Here is a 21,574-nt window from a genome sequence, read left to right on the forward strand (position 1 = left end):
TTTTCTAATCAAACTCTCCAGGGGCCTCTATAAACGTTGCGTACGCACGAAAAGCTTGCGTACGCTGGTTTTCACGGACACTTTGTGATGTATAAAAATTAACTTGACGTGAGAATGTGCGGGCCATCACGCCAACTGTTGAGTCTTTTCTGGCTCTGTAACGTGGAGAATTTTAACTGAAAAGTGCCGAAAATCAATCAACATTACAAAATAAAATTTCAACTACAGTTACTGGCATACGTCTGTGACGTTGTCCATGAAAAAAACATAATTTTATCCACTGATACTCCATAAAAGTTGGATCATATTATGTGGAAATTGTTTAACATCTTTCACACTATAAACTGTTTAATTCGCAGGCTACTTAATCTCTGTTAAACATGAGGATGGGAAATAAATGATAAATCCACTTAGAAAATACTTTCAGTCATCCTCTGTATTTCCCATAGATGAAATATCTTACTGGCAACAAAAAGATCGGCACGGGAAATGCAAGTGTCTGTGAGTCTTTAGTTGCTGAGGCTCAGACATCCATGGCGCACAGGAGGCGGGACGCACGGATCCATCTCCCCAGGAACAAACGCTGTGTCGGGGGGACTACCTCATGTGATGCGTAACTGATCCCGTGGATGATTTGTAGGCCAATAAGTGAACAAGGTGTACCCGGTGCACCAAACACTCGGCCGTCTTGACTGTCTTAATTCTGCACATATTTCTGTTACTGTAGTCCTATTTACTATTTCATTATTTTATCCACGGCAGGTGACGCTGGCCTCACTAACCTCTCCTCCTCTGAGTCGGGTCTCCCTCGCGCTGGACTCAGTTTCACTGAGCATACTAACACTTAAAGTGATGGTTCGGAGTAATTCACCCTAGGGTCCTTTGCACCATGACCTCGAGCCAAACACTTCAGTCTAACATTGGCGAGTTAGCGTAGTAAGGTTATGCTGAATGAGCATAGGCGCGCGGGCTAATGGACCGCGCTTGTATCTTATAGTTACCCAATAATACTGCCCAAAATGATACCAAACGTCTACAATTAGTACAAATAGGTTATGCTCTCCTAAACGATGGATAGGAGTTTGTGGACAACAGAAGTTTATGTAAATAACACTTGCCTGCTGGCTTCTGCTCTCTGCTGTTGTTGTGCTGTAGAGAGAAGTGCTTAGGGCCGGCTCTACAAAACAACTCGCAAGAGATGCAACAAAAATATTTTTAATTTAACTTTTTTTAAAGTAAGTGCTGTAGTATAACTAGCAGGAGACAAGTTATAATTGAGGTAAGTTTGGAGACATTACCTTATTTAATCATTGAATTAATAAATATTTTTGTTGTAACTCTTTCGGTGTTGTAATTTGTAGACCGGCCCTAAGCACTCGTCTAACTGCGGTAGCAGCAGCAGCAACAGAGAGCTGAAGAGAGCAGGCAAGTGTTCATAAACTTCTGGTGTACTTACAAACTTTCCAATCCATCGCTTTTATGAGAGCATAACCTATTTGTACTACTTGTAGACGTTTGGTATCATTTCGGGTATTATTAGTGGGGTAACTTACAAGATACAAACGTGGGTCCATTAGCCCCTGCGCTAAGCTATTCAGCTGATAACGCTACTCTACGCTAACTCGCCCAATGTTAGACCCAGGTGAAAAAAGCTTCTGGGGGGGTGTTTGGCTCGAGGTCATGGTGCAAAGGACCCTAGGGTGAGTTACTCCGAACCATCACTTTAATAAATAAAATAAATGGCATTACATCAGTGAGTTCAAACTGCTTATTTTGCATAATTTGGACTGACACTGAGATGCATGTTGTTCTGTAACTGGTGTGGCGCTGCCGCTATTCTCTTGATTTCCACTTCGACATTAAACATAGCATCTCATATTTCGAGAATGCACAAAGACAGTTCACTTGAACATAAACATGAGGCTGTGTTTCAACACCCATCCCAAGAAGGACGGTTTGAAAACCTGTCCCAACCTCTGAATCAGCCCTCCACCTCTCTCATTGAGCATGATGAAGAGCTGGAGACAGGGGGACTGGATGATAGTGTGGATGAAGACCTCTTTTTAAAGAACTTGTCTTTATGTTTTACTTGAAGCTTCAGGCTAAGCTACTTTTACCAGCATCTGTAATTCAGACAATCATTGAAGAGGTCCAAGAAGTACATGATGTTGCTCAGTCACATCTCTTTTCAAATCTGAAAGATAAATTGTCTGTGCTTGGGGTGCCAGACATGACTATTACAAATGTCAGTGAGCATCCCACAAAAGATGACATATTAAAAAAGGGCAACAACATTTTACGTACAGATCAGCGCCGCAAGTCTGTGTTCAAAAGGAGCTTCAATTATGTTGAACCTCTGCCTCTCTACTTAGGTACAAATGACTCAGGAAAGGAATGCTTTGCACAGTATGTTCCAATAAAGGAAACGCTTAGTTTTCTCTTTGAGTCTGAGGCTTTCAAAAAGCAGTATGAAACGGCCCATTCTCGCATCTCTACCCATGATGTGTTTGAGGATGTATGGGATGGACAGAATACCACTGAAAATGTATTGCTTAAAAGTGAAACATCATGGTTAGCCTTGATCCTTTATCAAGGTGCTTTTGAGGTTGTCAATCCGCTAGGATCGGGCCGAAAAAAAACATAAGGTACTGGCAGTGTATCTGACGCTTGGAGACATATTGCCCTACAACAGATCAAATATTGATCATATGCAGCTTGTCCTTCTCTGCAAGGAAAAAGACTTCAAGTTTTTCGGACAGTTCATGGTTTTCAGTCCACTGATAAGAGATCTCGAGGATCTTGAGGACAGTGGTATTGTTTTGAAGAATGGCAAAGTTATTTGAGGTTGTGTATGTGCTATAGCTGGAGATAATCTTGGTTCTCATGGTATTGGTGGTTTTGTGGAAAATTTCAACAAGAGTTCCTTTTTTTGTAGGTTTTGTGATATAGACAGACAGACATTTCAGTCACATCAGCATTATGTACACGAATTAGGAGCAACAAACACAGACTCACTGTGTGGCATAAAGTTTGACTCCATATTCAACCAGCTACGTAAAGTAAGCATACCTTCTTTAAACAGTGTGCCAGAAAACTGCACAACTTTAAGAACCTGTGTGCTACTCTAGCAGAGCGACACCAGCTCCTTCAAGCATACTTAAGTGCTGGCAGTCTGTTCCCTCCTGTCATCCAGGTTGAGAAAGGAACAGAATTCTTATGTTGGTGACTATAATGAGAGCATCAATGCAGCAACTGCACCATATAGCTTCCCCCATGACACTACTGTAGCGACTAATGCTGTCACTGTCAAAGGGACAAAGTACAAAAAAGGAATGCATGTTGTTCTTGAACGAGATGATGAGGGCCTTCACATATGTGAGATTATGTTAATTTTGATCCATCATAGTGATGTTGCCTATTTTATTGTGGGGAGGCAGAAGGCTGTGGAACTTGCTGGTTTTGGTATTCACAGTCTAACAGACCATGACTCAAACTACATGTGTGTTAAACAAGACGACCTTCTTGATTTTTATCCACTAATGGGGTACACGCTGAATTGAACATCAGTGATCATATTTCATCATCCCCTCCAAGAGTGAAATAGCAGCACTGGGGGGGGGCATTAGACAAGCGGTGTTGGCAGTATTACCTAACCTACCAGAGGATAAACTTAAGTCCATCCTCATAAAGTTGGAAACTATTGGAGTGGAAACCAGATCTGATTTTCAGTTCATCAAAGAGGAGGACCTCCCTGCCAACATTACACCTATCCAGTGTCAGAAGCTTCTAAAATCATGGCAAAACGAAGGTATGTCTTAGATAATGTTTATAAAGTCCTTAAAACACGAAAGCTACTTTTATCAAATTAAAAGCTGGTTACCTTTATACACTATACATATTACATTCTTTAATTTATAACATTTAGGTAGGCTAAGGAATGCTTAAGTACATAACTGAAAATGTTGGATATTATTGTATTTAGTGGTGCTATTCTAAGAAAATGTTCTTTCTCTTCTTTTTCTCATAGACCAAACAACATGTTTGACGCTGACTCCTGTAGAACCATCTGAGATTTTCTTCAGGTCAACTACAGAGGATCCCCAATCTTCTGAATCCACCGACACCTCCACCACTCCAAGTCTGCCTAGCAGTAATAACTCCAGTATGAATTTGAATTTACATGCCTGGCCTGAGAACTTCATTGTTCCATGGAACCAAATGCCTGCTGGTATCAGGACCGCCATTGCACAGGAGTAATGTCCATCTGCTAAAGACCGCAGGGAAATGATACAAATCATCATAAATGAAATGAGGCTGACTGAATTAAATCCGTCAAAAGTGGCCAAGATGATTGTAAAGCAGCATCCTGGAAGCTTTGCTGATGTCATGAGAGATGGCACTGTAATGGGAAGTGGCTATGGATCTCTTTTGACTCAATTAAAAACACGAGTAGAACATGTTAATCGTGGAAGTGTTCTCTCAAGACGAAGGATGCTGAAACGGGTTCCAAATTCAGCTGCAGACATACCTCGAGGACCAGTTGACCAATATGGTTGCGTGAGATGGCAGCCTGACTGTCCACAAGGGGAAACTTATGAGAGTCTCAAAGAGAAGCAGAGTGAAATGAAAGACTTCTACCGTGTTGAGGGTCCAGCTGGAGCAGACAAGGGATATTAATGGAAACAACCTACTTCCTTCAAAGAAAAGCCATCAATGCCAGCCCACCTCCTTCGATTGCTGAGCTGAAAAATGAGTGGCCCTATCTTTTCACACCGAAAGAGCTGTACAGCCATTTCAAATTACTCACAGACATTGTTGTCCTGGATAAGACGGAGGAGGCTATGAAAACAAAAGGGGAAGCTGATCCTTCAGTTTTTTTGAACAGAAGCCAGCAAGGACTAATATAGATGAGGTGAAGCACATCCTAGGGATGTACAACCAAGAAGAAGAGTGTGATCCATGGCCAGTCATAATCCTCCTGCTTATGGCACACTTCAAAGAAACACCTGAGGGACTCCTTCTGCAGGCAGATGTAAGTGTGAAATGATTATATTATTAAGTTTTTAAAAATTATATTGGTATGATGTTGTTACTAACAACAGTCTTGAGCTTAGAAAAATCACTGTACATTTTGAATACATTTTTCTTTGTCTTTTAGGTGTTGGCAACAGCAGCTGACGTTGAACAAACACTACAGCGTCCTGACTCTCCAAGACTAATTGTCTTAGGTAGTCTATTTTCTTGTAATCAGTTATAAAGCATTGTCAAGACAGAGGCTATGAAGGACACACGTTAGTTTAACGTGGATATGTTTATGTGGCAACAGAAGAAAAAAAATGTGCATGTAAACCATTTGTTTATTTATGTTTAGGTGAATTGCTCCCAGCAAGCGTTTGGATGCTGAGCATCGAGGGTCAGGTGGTTGTGCCTCCACATCCCAACTTCGTGGCTGGAATGGCAGCTTTGTTTTCTAGCTACTACATCTTCAATCTGGTGTACCAGGAGCAAGCATCTTGCACAGTGGAATTCATTCAAAGGGAATGTGCTTGAAGTAGAATGCGGTTGATCATTATTTTGTAAAGTTTGCTATTATGACTAACCAAGATTTTATTTTGCTTTTAAGTGTACTTACAGTAAATCCCTTTAACATGATTTTTGAGGGTATGTTAGTGGTTATTTACCCAAATGCTTTATATCATTGCAGAACCAACTCCTTGTATAATAATAATAATCATTCTGAGAGCTGCTAAACTGTTTTGTTGTTTTATAAACATTGACAATAAAGATCTATTCAATGATACATTTTGAAAAGTAGTTCTGCATTATAAACTGCAAACTTGCTTTGTTATTTTTTTGTATTGCATTCACAAGAAATCACAGATGAAAGTTCATTTCATATTTATGCATGATTTTCTATGCCCACCCAGCCCCCACCCTCCCCACTATGGCACAGTGATGCCTAAAGCAAACACACAAAAAAGGATCTGTATGCATATATATATATATACACACACACACGCACACATATACTGATACATAAACATAGACCTACCATACACACCTACCTACATGTTTTCTTTTTAACAAAAAAAGTATTGAGATTTGCATGACCTTTGACAATCATTCAATTATTCATGAGGTATAAATGAGACTCAAGTTTTAAAGAAGGCACTTTGTTGTGGAAAACAGAGTCATAGGAATAGTACAGCACAACTGAAATGACATGAATAATAATTACCAGCCTAATATTTTCTTTTGCATTTTTTCTGCACTTAAGCTGATAGGGCAAATTAGCTTGACTTGCACAGCCTGATGTATTTTTCAATCTCTTGTAGAGCAGTTTTCATGAAGTTTATTTTCATGTGATTTTGTGATTTCAGATGCTTCATCGGACTGAACCCCTCCAGTGGGACCAAGACGACAAAGATGGTGAGCCAAAAAAGTGGGAAAAACTTGCAGTTTACTTTTAAACACAGACCCCGATCTCCTGGGTGAAAGTCTTATATTTGTTTGACCCATCCACTGTCCCTTACGCAGACATTTGGCGCTCTTAAACTTCGTAACTTTACTTCCTGCTTTGGTCCTGTCATACCTACTACGGCCGATATAGGGCGCCGTCACTACAAACGGAAACATAGGTCGTAATTGCTGCTTATACAAATGACCTATGTGGCCGTATTATCGGGGGAGGACAGTCTCCACTGTTCCTTTTGGCAATGATAGCCATCTACAATCTGAATTGACCCCGGCATTTGTTACACCCTCTCTTCAACGTTGTGTCTCGCTGTCTTCCTCTTTTTGCGCAACCTCCTCAGCTACTTCCTGTACCTCGTTGGCCATTCCTTCTTCCTCCTCCTCCTCCTCAACTTCTGCTGCTGTCCCATCCAGTGTACCCAGCAGGGCTTCCTTCAGGGTGAGGCTAACGGCTCCAGAGTCCCTCACCACCCCCTGCTCCACTGCCATCTCTGGATGGTGCCTCTGCAAATGCTTGACCACCTGGAACTTCTGTTTGGCTTTGTAGGAGCAGTGGCGGCAGCAGAAGGGTTGTTGCTTGGTGTGCGAGAGGTAGTGATGTCTGAGACCTGCCGGCCACCGGAAGGCCTTGTGGCACAAGCCGCACGTGTATGGCCGATCGTCACTATGCTGCCGCTGGTGGGTCTTCAGTATAAAAGTAGTCTTGAAGGCTTTGCCGCATTTCTCACAGACGTAAGGGCGCAGGTCGCAGTGCTGCGTGTCCCGGTGGGAACGGAGAGCGTCGGCTCTGTTAGTGCGGTAGTCACACTCCTCACAGGCATATGGCTTGTCCCCTGCAGAGGACAAATAACATGTTATGTCTCCCAGCAGTATAAATGACTCAACAGTGAACCTGTAAACTATACTTACAAAACTAAATTCAGATGAGTGCTTGAAAAACTTTTGAAAACATTTGAAAATCATGCAAAAAAAATGTGCATGAAAAAGATATGTGTTGGAAATTTTGGGAAGTTTGGCTGAGCATTGATAAATATTTACATAAAAATCCTGGCTCTCATTGATTAACAACTGACCGAGGCAAAGAGGCAAAAAACATTGTTTAAGTAGTTCCCAAATCTTTTAAAAGTGACCAAGTATTATACTCGTCCAGCTCTATGTCCTGCTGATACCTGTGTGCTTGGTCATGTGGTACTTCAGCTGAGTCGCCCACTTGCATTTGTAGCCGCACTCTGGACAAAGGTACTTCTTCTCTTCTTGGTGAACCCTCATGTGAAGCTTTGGTACAATTTATTATAAAACATAGAAAAAAAGAAGGTATTATTTTCAATATGCTTTCGTTTTAGGAAATACAGTCGATGTCAAATTAGAGTATAGGGATTATAAATAACAGGGGTTCTCAAACCTATTACTCAATGGTCTTCATATGATTTTTATTCAAGGTCTGAGGTCCGGAACAATTGTCATTAACAAAATAACATTTAATCACTTCGAACTTTTAAGCAGCATACATTCAAGTTAAGTACTGGGTTTTACTGATCAACTTTTGAACTGGTACCGCTACCTGAAATTTGGTACCGGTACCCACTTTTACCTTTCGTTAGTAGCCTACTTTCTCTCTTATATCAAAAAAATATTTTAGTTGTACAATAAGACCAAACCTATTTATCCTATTTACATTTTTATTTAGACCATTTTACACACCACACAAATTACCCCATTTGGCTCCATGATGGCTTCATGCACCACTAAGCAAATCTCAAATGAATGAACGGGGCTCCGCCTCAAACGCTGTATCCAGTTCTTATTATACATACATGACCAGCCCCTCTAAAGCTCACTACTTAACACGTTACATTGCATTTGTATAATGCATACCTGCAAACTCAGAAGGGCTGAAAAAGGTGACACATCATTCCCCCATATATATCCACCCTTTGCTTTTTTTGATAACTCTGCAAACCCTTGGTGTTCTCTCAATGAGCTTCATGAGGTAGTCACCTGAAATGGTTTTACCTTCACAGGTGTGCTTTGTCAGGGTTAATTAGTGGAAGTTTGTCCCTTATTAATAAAAAAGCAAAGGGTGGCTACTTTGAAGAATCTAAAATATAAGACATGTTTTCAGTTATTTCACACTTTTTTGTTAAGTACATAATTCCATATGTGTTCATTCATAGTTTTGATGCCTTCAGTGAGAATCTACAATGTAAATAGTCATGAAAATAAAAAGGAAACGCATTGAATGAGAAGGTGTGTGTATATATATATATATATATATATATATATATATATATATATATATATATATATATATATATATCACACTACCACACTACAACAACCTAACTGACCTTTGGCCAAGGTAGTGCTTATACAACTAGCTTACAACCATTTTGTTTTGAAAGGGAAACAATGTTAAAGTTGTTTGTATGTGTAGGCTATTCATTCGATTTGAGTTTATTTTACTACTTTGCACAATAAAAATAGTTTAGCTTCTGTAACTGTTTCATGGATTCTCCTTCATATAAAGTTATTGTATAATGTCTTGGAGCCAAACCCTTTAGTAATAAAAGCTTTAAACATGATGACATTAACATGTTTTTGTGATATTCTATGTACTCCTGACAGTAGAATAAGCCATTATAAACCTATATAAAGGTGGCCCATTATTGTTATTTATTTTAATTTATTTTAAGAAGTTTGATTACATTATATTTTCGATTTGAATGCACAATTGTTTTTTAAATAACAAATAAATAAGAATTCAATACATTACATCTATGTTATTTTGTCTTAGTTAGGAAAGTAATGTTTAGTTAGGAAGGTCTGGTGCCTTTATTCTCTTCCACATGGTGGAAGGAAGGTATGATGTGGAAGGTATACAGTTTATTATTAATTCAGCAACGGTATCGGATCAGTATCGGGTATCGACAGATACACAAAGCCCTGGCATCGGTATCGGTATCGGGACTGAAAAAGTCGGATCGGTGCATCCCTAGTTAGAATCCTCTCCAGTGAAACACAGACATACTTTTACACTGTTTAGCTGTCAGCATTTTAACCATGTTTACTCCAGCTGCTAGCTAGTGGTAGGCTAACGTTACCTGCTGTTGAGTGTAGTGTTACCGTAACTAGCGTCCCGTGCGGCGATGTTTCAGTTCCCTCTAACGTCCATTTTCGGAGCATCAGAGAGAAGAGCAGGCATTTAAGCGGCATCTAAATAACACACCGAAATCCGCGTTGCTATTCGGTCCGGTAGATAACGGTCGTTAAGGCACCGGTGCCGCATTAGCACCGTGTCTTGGACCCCCCCCAAAAAAATAAAAACTCTTCGGATCTACACGATTCACGTGGATGACATTTTCCCATTCAAAACGGCAATTTTCGCCGAAAAGCGACAAGTTTGCAGGTATGGTACAAACGGCATGTTGTGGTTCTAAGGAGGTATTGTGCCAGACAATTTCTTGGCCGGGCACATCAACCCCCTAAAAGACACAACTTGTTGATATAACACTTTTTTTTTTCTTTTTTTTTACAGATTAAACAAACAAGACATAATGTGTTAATTAACAAGCTTTAGATGTGTTGGTAGGTGGATATTTTATTTACCATTGGACAGAGCCAGGTTAGCGGTTTCCTCGTTTAAATTCTTTATGCTAAGCTAACTATGTCCTGGTTGTGGCTGCATAATGTGACGGACAGATAGGATAGTGCTATAGATCTTCTCTTTTTTCTTTTTACACCAACATAAATAAAATTTTTTGATAATTATCCCTTGATTATGCTATTATGCTATAAACTTTGAGCTTACCTTCAACCTAGATGGATCAGTGCATGTGTAGCTGCACTGCTCACAGCTGTAAGGCTTCTCTCCAGTGTGTATGCGAATGTGCCACGTGATCTTCTGCTTGTTCCGGGTTGAAAACTCACAGTCTGTGCATTTGTACAGACGCTTGCCTCCGTGTGATCGCAGGTGCTGCTCTAACACCAGCTGATGGTGACACGCAAACTGACAACAGCTGCACTTGAGAGGCTTGTCCTCGGGAGGTCCATCCTCGTGTTCGTTTAGAAGGTGTTGCGCTAATGTCTGCCGCGTTTTGGAAGCAAAGGGGCACAGCTGACACGGATGTGCAGAGTGGGTTCTCTGATGAATCTCGAGGCTCTCCTTTGTCTTAAAAGACTCCTGGCAGGTGTTGCACTGTGCCTGAGGGTGCTTGATCTCTTGGTGGGTCTTGAGAGTGATCTCGCTGCCACATGTGTAGTCACACTGCTTACATGAGAAACAGACCTGGAGCTGGTGCACACGTTTACAGTGGTTTCTCAGTGCAACTTCGGAGCTAAACTGAGCATCGCAATGAGTGCAAGCGTGGCGCAACTCCCCCGTGTGGCATCGGAGATTGTGCCGTCTTACGTCGTCGAGCGTGTAGCCACTGAAGTCGCAGAATGAGCAGAAGTGTGGGGGCTGTTTGTCGTGGATGCGCATCTTGTGCTGACGCAATTTGGTCGCGGCACCAAAGGTCTTGTCGCACATATCGCAGCTGTGGCGACCGATTCCTGTGTGGAGAGACTCGTGCTCTTCGAGGCGATAGCGCCTTGTGGTGCTGAAAGGACAATATCGACAACGGTGAGGTTGTACACCTTTGTGTTTGAGTGCAACGTGTTGCTCCATGCATCGTTCTTGTTTACAGGTGAAAGCGCAATGCTGGCAATGCAAACGTTTAGCAACGGCAACCTTTTTTTTGGTATGGGCACACAAGGTGTGACGGGTCAGAGACATTTTGGATTTGGCTACGAATGAACACATGGTGCATTGGACTTCATCTGGCTTCAAGCAGCCTCTCTTTTTATGGCTGTCTAATGCCCTTTTCTGTTTGCACTGAAACACACAGCTTGGACAAGAAAAGATCTGATGTTTCTCAGGAACTTTCCCAGTTCTGTCGTACTTTTCCACCAAGTCCTCTTTTCCTTTGAGCGACTCGCTACCACTCTCATCCTCCACTTCTGGAGTGATCGCATTCTCTGTTTTCCTTGAGATTCTTCTGCAGGTTGAGAGGTGCCGCTCAACTGTTGCAAGTCTGACTGATGAAAAATTGCACAGCTTGCATTTGAACTTCCCATCTTCTTTAGCATAAAGGGACTTCTGCAGTGGTACATTGCTTTGTTTGTTACTAGGAAATAATAGCTTTTTTGCAAGTTTAACTTTCAAAAGCTTTTTTGCCTGAATTTTGCTTTGCTGCTGTCCTGATTCACTGGATGCAAAAGCATTATGAACAAAGCCTTTATGATTTGTTAAATGAGATGTACATACTCCCTCTTCTTGCCGATTGAATTCCTGATTGTTTGAATCTGTGGAAATTGTATTTTGTGAAGAAAGAAGCTCTGCCTGATTGGAATTTGTTCCCTCATCCAGTTGTCTGGATCCTTCCCGAGCTACAGTAGAGTCTTCTGCTGTATTTGAAATGCCTACAAAAGTCCTTGTTTTTCGCGGAAGTGCTGGACACTTCTTTGAAAGGTGGCTATCAAGGCCTCGCCTCTGTTTGAACTGCGCACCACAGGCCTGGCACTTGTGTCCCTTTATCCTGCCACGGCACAAAGCCTGGCAGTGGGACTTCAGAGTGGTCTCCTTGCTGGTTACATAACAGCACTTGTTGCAGCGGTAAATGTCTTTAGTTGGCACCACAAGCAACTTGACCCGTCCCTCCAACACCATGGCTTCTGCTTGGTCCTTGTCGTGCTTCTTCATAGCTTTCAGACGGATCTCAGATTCTGATTGCTGATTTTGCTCAGATGGAAAAGTGGAGCTGATTGTTGCACCATCATTCTCCACCACAGGGGTTTGAGTCTGACACTCCCTAGGTTCAACTGGTTGACTTATATTATTCAGAGGCTCACAGTTATCATCTACGTCACTTTGTTCACATTCTGCCTCTGTCACAGCCGCATTGTCATTCTCTGATGAAGATGCAGAGAAGTCTGCCTTTTCTTGTGATATGTCCGAGGCAATGCAATTTAAATTGGATGAGCTTGGAGTATTGTCTGCACAAATCTCCTCCTGATTATGCAATGAGGAGGTCTGATAGTCAGCGGTCGATAGTGCCGTTAAAACAAGAGTACAGTACTCCTCTGGACTGTTCGCAGATGGAGGACCGTCTGAAACTCCTTCATTAACAACCTCTTGAGAAGCAACATCAAAAACATCCACAGTAGCCACAGTTTGTGAACCAGCTACAAATCCTTTGCCAGCACTTTCAGGCAGATCAGATTGTTCTCTTTGAGAAGGTGGAGGTCCTTCAGAAGGGGATTGTTCAGACTGCTCATGAGCTGTTGAGGGCTTATTGTAAAACTCCTGCAAGAACTGGGTTGAGTTCCTCTCCTTCTCCTTGGCAGCGTAGTTCTCTAGCCATGCTTTATCCCCAGGTACGTAGCTGTGAGCTTTCCTCTTGTGCAGGAAGAGGCTGATGCTACTGAAAGAGGAATAGAAGCAGAGTGCACAGCGGAACTCTTTCAGCTTGGTGTGTTTGCAGTTCTCGTGGTTTTGAAGGGCTTGTCTGTAGCAGGTAGTGTATGTGCAGTATTTGCACTTATAGACGGACGGCGGTTTCTCCTCTCCAGAGTGTTTAGCCATCATGTGATTGCGGAGTTCGTATTTGCGTTTGCAGGCATACGCACAGATCTCACACATGAGTGATTTGGCCTGATGTCGTAACTTGTGGCTATTCAGCTGGTCCATGCGGTGACAGCGGTAGGGGCACTGGTCACACTGATACCTAGGACAGGAGACAGGAAGTTCAGGCTTAACAACAATAACGTCTTTACAACACTGTACCCACTAACCACGTCATATACAGAGCAGAGTCTTAAAGCAACACTATGTAACTTTTCCCGATTCGGTCCCCCTACAGGTTGGAAGCGGACTTGTCCATTACATTACATCATCCAGTTCAGTCGATCTACAGATCCGCTACCCGATCTTGCAAACTTGCATAATGTAATGTAATGGACAATTCCTCTTCCAACCTGTAGGGGAACCGAAGCGGGAAATGTTCTCTAGTGTTGCTTTAACTTCTGCACACTTCAATAAAAAAAGTCTTTCATACAATCTTGCTTTCAATCTAAGTATTACCACATGATACTTCCAGCGACAAATGGACATAACTACTTAGACAGCAGAAAAGTTGGAGTTTGCATACAGGTATGTAGTCACTGCTTTTGTTTCGTTCTGTTTTTGGTACTCTGTAATGTTTTGTCTTACAATAAAAAAGAGACCAAAAAGTACATCAGTTGTAAGTAGTGCCTTAAGGAAGGGGCAAGTGTGGGGCAAAATTTGTTCATTTCCTTTTTTTCCAGAACATAAAGAAATGAGAACAATTACATTAACTTTATTTTCATATTACCTTTTTAAACCTATCAAAATGGAAAACCCTGAGCCCTAACCCATTAGCAAAAATTGCCAGTTATTGGTGACTTGACAAATCTGCTTTTGAAAGAAATGAAAACATCTTCAATTGGCATACTTTTTTCGCTGTTAATTTAAAGTTAAATATAGCCTTAAAGTGCAGACTTATTTTTAGTCTGATTGATTAAGTATAGGCCTATATTATTTAACTTAATTATGTTAGTTCATACATGTCTCTGTTTTAATGTTTGTTAATTGATTTAACTTTAATAAGTGGCATTGTTCACATACTTGCCTGTGTACTTTATGTGTACCTGGAAGATAAAAATCAGGGTCAAATGATCCCTTGCTGAAACTGGAATATCTTCCTTAGGAACTTCCAATATTGTACAGCATGAATATAACTAAACACTGACACTCGAGGAAGCTTCTATATTGCTAAAGTTGAGATTATAGAAGTGGCAGTGGCTCCATCGTACAGTGGATTTGCCTCTCTTTAAATCTGTCAGCCATTGTTTTAGTCATTTGTTGAGGATATATACCGCTACCCCTACTGCTTATGGGCTTAACTAACTGTTTGTGCGTCTCGTCAATACGCTCCAAAGGAACATAAGATATGCAGACTAGCTACCCTGAGTTTGAATGTATACAGCAAAAGATGGTACTGTGTGCCGTGTGCAGTACCAAGATGAAAACATAACCAATGGTTGTATGAGAAATGGCTAAAGTATGTACCTGAGGTCTCCAGCATGTTTCCTCATATGGACGTTCAGATAGTGTTTCCATTTAGTGACGTATCCACATTCAGCGCACATAAAGTTCTTGTCGTCGGAGTGAGTGAGCATATGTTTGGAGAGGTAGGACTCATCTCGGCACCTGAAGTCACACAGGCTACACTTGTGAGGCTTCTCACCTATTACAGGGGGGAAAAGAATAAATCAGGGGATGTCGTGCAAAACGTAGTAGCTCTTTACAGGAGCTACCCAAACAACACACGTGAAAAACTGACAAAACTGATGATACCGATGATAAAACCATTAGAATATCAAAAACAGATCTGGTTAATTTTTTAAACGGCACTATTAATGTATAAAGCAATGAACAGCCTACTCCCTGGCAATATTCAAAAAAATAGTTTTTTTAATAGAGATGGGCGACATAATTTCAGGGGGGAGTCCATTTGAAAACATCTTGGTGTCCGTACAACATTCAAAGCTTTTTGTATTTGTATATGTTGGGTGAAACTGTGGAACGGATTGATGCGCCACAAGCATGACCCAGTTCAAAAAGCAATACAAAAATATGGTTTTCACAAGTTACAGGGAGGAGGAAGGTGTTCTCACAGATTTATATGTTTATTTACATTATTTATTTTCTATGGTGAATATATTTATACCTACGTAAATATGTGAGTTTTCTTTTTTGTAGTGTGTAAGTATATTACAGTACATATGTAGGAAATTGTAAAGAATGTGCTAAAGATATGTGATATAATTATGAAGCCATTCATGATGTTTATTATTATATAGTAGTGGAAAAGGGGTAGGATTAAATAAACTTCTGCTTCTTCCTATTCCTTTTCCTTTTCGGACATGTTAAATTAATATTGTGTTTTTGTTTTGTTTCTGTTCTTTTAGCTTTTATTGTATTATTTTTAACATGTTCGAAATAAAGCCTTCATTCATTCAACATTAAAAATCCATTCCCGGGATACATGATAACCTCTGTGGGATTGCAGGGAGCCAGCTTTCCATTCAGCCCAAGATGATTTGTCCTGGGAGATGGGTCAATCCTAAATGGGATGGATTAGCACATAGGAAGCTGGGTCCAGACTAGTTGTAATGATAGCCAGACTGATTCTTTTAAGAGGATGGAAGAATGAAGGGGTGCTGTCAATCCAGGAGGGGGGTTGTGAGATGGCTAGAGTGGCAGCGTTTGGAAAAAATGTCATATTAACGGTTTACCAGGTTGGATGTCTACACTAGAAAATGGGGAAAGTACCTGAACTTTCTGGAAGACTCCTAAGAAGCTTTGTGCTGTGGATAAACATGTATTATAGGCTCATGGTGTAGTTATGGATACATATATGTTTGGTTTATGGTTTATTGTCTATTTTGTTGAATGGTCTTGAATATTGTAGTTATTGTGTCTGGGTGGGTGGTGATGATGGGGGGGGGGGGGTTGTCCATGTTGTGAGTTGTATTTTGGAAGAAATATAAAAAATTGTTAATCACAAAAAAGAAACATTCCCTCCTCACCACTGTGGATCAGCATGTGTCGTTTCAAGCCCCGTTTATGCGAGGTCACGTAGCTGCACTGAGCGCAGCGATGGATCTTCTCGTTGGCGTGCAAATGTCCAATGTGCTGCTCGAACTCCACAGGGTTAAATGTGACGAAGGAGCAAAAGTCACAGCGGAGCTTGTCGTTCCCCGGGTGACCGTGCCGCTGGTGCTGGAGGAAGACGCTCTTATTGGAGCAAGAGAAATCACACTGCGAGCAGTGGTAGGCCAGGTGTGACGGATAATGAGCCTCCATGTCCGTCTCACTCTGGAAGACGGCACCGCAGGCGTGATGACGACACTCTACAGCCCTGACCCCGTGGACATCGGCGGTGTGTCGGAGAAGTTCTTTGCGCGAAGAACAGTGGAAAGAACAGGCGTCGTGGAAGCAGGCCGCCGGCTTGCTGTCTGACAGGATGTTGTGCGTCTTCATGTGGGCCTTGAGCGACCTGCTCTGGCGAAAGCTTTGACCGCAGGTGGGGCAGGGATAGCTGTGACCGTTTACGGCATCTTCTGCCTCATCGGCATGCACGCTGGCAAGGTGGCGGCGGATTGCGTTACGCTCCACGGCGGAATATTCACACAGGTGGCAGTGGTGAACCTTTTCCCCTGCCTCGCGGAGTCTGTGTATGCGCAGCTTGCTCTTGCTGGTGAAGTAACGCTTGCAGGTGGGACACTGGAGGCTCGGGTCAGGGAAATGTAAATGCAGGTGCTCCTGCAGGTGGGAGCGCATCTTGAAGCAGCGCCGACACTTGGGGCAGGTGTGGGTGCGATAGGTGTCCTCCGATCCCTCTGCAAGGTACTCTGATGGACAAGAACATATGGAATTCCTTTTGAACATAATGACAATGTTTGTCATAAAAGTAAGCATATTTGACAGTGACACATTTCCGTGCTTGAGCTATGTTACTGGTTACTGATTGCACGGCGTTCAGCGTTCGACAGGTCATGAATGTTTTCCCAAGATGGCGCCCGCCTGTATACGTTGTGGCAAACCAGGGGAAACGGGTCAGCCAGTCCAGCACAGGGCACGGGTACATAGGCTCAGACTGGGGGAAGTGATTGAGGGAGTCTATCTGCCTGTGCAGGTGCTGCAGCCACTTGGCACCTGGCACTGGTCACACCTGCAGCCCATCAGGTAATCAGAGGGAGGTGTTAAGAGAGCCAGCCCAAGGCTGCAGGGGGGAAGGAGACAGTGAGCAACAAAGGCCCAGAGGAGCAACATGTTGGGAGCTGATGGTCAACGAGGAAATTGGCCAGGAAAAGACTAACCTCTCCCTCTGCTTAAATCCTCCCAGGACTACACCTTGTAAAGGCTGACCTACCCCAGATGGGAAGAAACCACAGCTGCAGTTTGTACCCTTACCTTTTTTTTCCCGAGCTGCTTCATTAAAGAACACTTTCTGTTTAAGCCGACTGTCTCTGTTTCCTATGTTCATTGTGAATCTGGCGTTCACGTCCCCTGGGTTGCCACAACGTGAATGGTACGGTCTTTATAATACATCTTTTTAATAAACTGTCTGTACACTTACAAAGTTCTCAATGCTTCGGTTTACATTGCTACCATGGAAGTGTGGTGCTATTTTGAGCCTTGTTAGTGGTATAGAAATAGAGATTTCTTTTTACTTTACCAGTGCCCCGACGACTAGCGTTATAAGCTAATTAGCGGGTTGCGCTAAAACTGGTCACATTCGATTAGCATGAAAACAGATCCCAGAGAACGGTCGACTCGGTACACAAGTGTTATTAACCCCTAGTTCATTTTACACCGGATTTCTCCTTTAAACAACGATAAATCATACTTTTGTCTTTGTTACACTGTTTTCTCCTCTGGTGTTTCTTTACACAAGTGCAACAATAGTATTTTAAAGGGGACCTTTACCAACTACATTAAGGATTCCAATATGTTATTTCCATGGCCTAGGAAAGTTCAATCAATATTTGTGAATGAGTCTCTCTCTCTCTCTCTCTCTCTCTCTCTCTCTCTCTCTCTCTCTCTCTCTCTCTCTCTCTCTCTCTCTCTCTCTCTCTCTCTCTACACATCATTGACACATTATCACCTTTTAAGTTGATTATGGCAAACCTGTGAGCAAACCATTCCTTATTTACACATCCAGCAGTTCTGCAGCAACATTTGAATTCATTTGGAGTCTGGCTCTTCAGCTGCTAAATGCTCCACTATGTTCAGCTCGTCGCTTACTGTGTCTGTCTGCTGTTTGGCGCAGAGCAGGTAGTGTACAGTGGCTTTGTCTAGATGTGTGTTTCGGTACATACATATTTTATGTGTTTACTTTGTTGAGGGATGAGTGAGCAACCTTTGGTGAGTCTTGTATGAGTGAATGTCTTGTTTGTATGAGTTATGTGTTACATATTTCTGCACTTACCATTATTATAAAGTAAGTTGTTTTTTGTTGTTGTTTTTTTTCTGTTTGACTGCCGCTGTAAGGTCAATGTCAATTTCTGTACCAGGACTCGAGGACCCCCTCGAAAACGAGATGGTTCATCTCAAGGGGTTATTCCTCTTCAATAAATAAATGTCAATATAAAACATCTGCCTGCTGCGGCCGTAACAATTCTATGAGAACGGTGAGAGTGAACCAAACAGTAAAGTTGTGGGTCCGACAGCTAAACAATGAGCTGAAACTCACTATAAAGCTCTGTAACACCGAGGAAAGCTGCAGATTCAGGTGATAATTCTCTGTAGCTTCATCACTACGAGGGGATGACCCCTTTCACACTGTTTTCACATCGTCATTTAATACATTGATAAATGTACCAATTTTAGCTGCTTTACACAGATATGCTATAGCTACTATATGGCCAGAAGCATGTGGACATTTCCCTCTAAATTAATAAAAGTGGCTTTAGTTGCCACAAACACATCCATTACTAAAAGGTGAATTAGATCGAGCCATGCAATCTCCATTGGCAATTAGTTAATTTAATTTCTGTCCTGCTAAAGTTTCCCTTGCAACCGTAAGAACACTGCCATTGGACTTTGTGGTCTGGAGCAATCAATCCTGTTTTACTAATTTGCAGCCTGGCGGATCACTGTAACTATTCAGGTTTTTGTCACCTCTCTGTGCTTTATTATTTTATATACGTAACTTTGACTACTGAAACTACTCACTATAACATACCAAGCGGATGTTTGGTGTACGTACCTTTGGATGGCAGTGGTGAAGCATCCACTGCTGAAGGTTTGTCTCTTTCCACTGCCTTTCTCACTCTTTTAATATTGTGCCTTTGTCTCTCTGGCTGCTCCTCATTCCCGTCTTCAGGTAATGATGATGCATCAGCTGGGCTGGATTTCAGTTTTCTTTTTGGCCTGCCGGACACCTGAGGCTGGTGGGTTCCATTAGTGCATACAGTTGTGGCTGCAGTCTGGTTCCCTATGAACAGATGTGCCAATATGTTTATGTACGAATCTACTTCTCGGCGACAGAGCAGTAAGCAGCGAGGGCTGCAGCTAACCATTATTTTCCATTGTCGCTTCTTGTATTAGTTGTTTGGTCTATAAAAAAAATAAAATGTTGATCAGTGTTTTCCAAAGCCCAAGAGACATCTTGGCATGTCTCGTTTTGTCCACAACTCAAAGATATTCAGTTTACTGTCAAAGAGGAGAGAAGAAACTAGAAAATATTAATATTTAAGAAACTGGAATCAGACGTTTTATCATAAAAAAATCACTTAAACCGAATAATTATCAAAATAGTTGGCGATTAATTTAATAGTTATAACTAATCGCTTAATCTTTGCAGCGTTATATTCAGCTATGGCCAACAAAATCATACCTGTGCTCTTTTTTGAAAACCACGCACAGGTTTCTGCATCTGTATAACATAGCACCAACTACTTGCAGTGTCTGTTTACCTTGAGCGCGAGGTGGAAGATGGTTGTGCTCCAAGATGTGGACACTCAGGTCTTTTACAGTTTGAGTGACAAACTGACACTGAAAGCAGCCGAAGGGCATGTGGCCCCGCAAGTGTCTCTCCATCTCCCCCTGTGTGAGGAATGACACTCTGCAGGACTGGAGGGTGCAAGGAATGAGAGTGAGACAGTGCGTGGACATCAAGTGGGTTTGATATGCCTGACGGTCTGTGCTGCTGAACTGGCAGCCTTGCTCAGGGCAGGGGAATGGGCCTTCACGCTCATGTCCACCGTGGAGGATTTTGAAGTGGCTTTTCAGGACACCTGGCTTGGAAAAAACCTCACTGCATTGAGAACACTTGTAGTTCCCCAACTGTTTTTTACTGGATGGAGTGGTCAGCCTTTCTGAACAGGGGTGTGTCTGTTCAGACAAACTCTGTCCAGATTTTTCACATCCATGAGGTTCTACAGTCTCCATTGTGTCTGGAAAAAAATAGCACAGCACTTAGTTACAATTTGATAGATTTAAAAATAGCATGAAAAACATTTGTAACTCATGTTTTGTATCAATTTAATATAATTCTGAGTGCATGTAATACAATAAACAGTACACACTATTATTCACAGGTGTTAGCTAGTGGGTTGTTATCACCAATTTTAACCAAATCTTTATTTATTTAGCGCCACAGAGTAAAAACACAACAGTTCTGTGTGGATTGTAAATGCATTGTAACCATATTATATTGGCTTGCAATAATACATAGACTACTCATAACACAATCACCATCAGGTACAAAATTACATTGTATAGCCAGAGATTAAATTGGGATTCATGCGGAAGATTAATTTGAGTGGTTGGGGATGGTAGGGATGGTTTCCACAAACCACACTGTTGAGTTTTCATAGGGATTTTTTCTTCAGTAGAAATCCAATGAAAACACTTCATGGTTCACCAAACACTGACATTTACGTAAAAAAAAAACATCTTTGCACTGGGGCAACAGTGTCTACAGTAATTTATAGGCTTAGTACAATAAATTGTGTTTTCAATATTAGGGCTACTGTGAATTTCCACTGCATGGCACGACTGTTAATGTGTCTTTACTAGGTGATTATTTACATGCTTGCAGTACAAACAGAATGTCAACCTACTGCCTGGGTTTCCGCGGCGCATTCTATCTGAAAAACAGAACATCAACCATTATCAGTTTGTCAACATCCAGCTCGTAAAATCACTGCGCGTTAGGTAGGAGGCTGTATTTAGCTTAGTAGTCAAAGTCTCACTTACTTTAATGACAATATAACCTGGTATCAATGTGCTAATAACATCGCTGTTAACGTTAGCCCATAGATATATGACGTTAGCCCTTAGCCAACGCTAACGTTAGCTAGCTTCTTGTGTTTTGGGTCGCACTCGCAAACTGTTCAAGTCTTAGTTCCTGCTAGCAATTAAATTCTCCGTTGCGGTCCGTACAGTCTACAGTAAAATGCACGAACTATGTTATCCAACAACATATTTATCTAAGTTATTTGTCATCTTTGCATGCGAGCAAAATTA

The 21,574-nt window shown here is 41.7% G+C and overlaps 1 protein-coding gene across 1 annotated transcript; it reads right to left on the reverse strand.

Annotated features, from left to right (window-relative positions):
• Nucleotides 1-5,343: 5,343 nt before the first annotated feature.
• On the reverse strand, nt 5,344-21,419 carry znf142 (zinc finger protein 142). The gene is made up of 9 exons (XM_039818431.1): nt 21,305-21,419; nt 21,169-21,195; nt 20,020-20,499; nt 19,311-19,538; nt 16,126-16,950; nt 14,603-14,780; nt 10,283-13,238; nt 7,644-7,749; nt 5,344-7,307 (listed from the first exon to the last, which is right to left on the reverse strand). The coding sequence occupies exons 2-9, from the start codon at nt 21,188-21,190 to the stop codon at nt 6,769-6,771; spliced, it is 5,334 nt and encodes a 1,777-aa protein (XP_039674365.1). The 5' UTR covers nt 21,191-21,195; nt 21,305-21,419; the 3' UTR covers nt 5,344-6,768.
• Nucleotides 21,420-21,574: the final 155 nt, after the last annotated feature.

Source organism: Perca fluviatilis, chromosome 12 (assembly GCF_010015445.1).
Source record: "Perca fluviatilis chromosome 12, GENO_Pfluv_1.0, whole genome shotgun sequence".
Taxonomy (NCBI): Eukaryota; Metazoa; Chordata; class Actinopteri; order Perciformes; family Percidae; genus Perca; species Perca fluviatilis.

Excerpts from the sequence above, each read along its gene's own strand:
- znf142 (XM_039818431.1), bottom strand. The coding sequence starts at position 21,190 with ATGCGCCGCGGAAACCCAGGCA. Across the intron at positions 14,781-16,125 it reads ACACATGCTGATCCACAGTG|GTGAGAAGCCTCACAAGTGT; the intron begins GTGAGGAGGGAA and ends CCCCTGTAATAG. Across the intron at positions 13,239-14,602 it reads AAACATGCTGGAGACCTCAG|GTATCAGTGTGACCAGTGCC; the intron begins GTACATACTTTA and ends CTCCTGTCCTAG.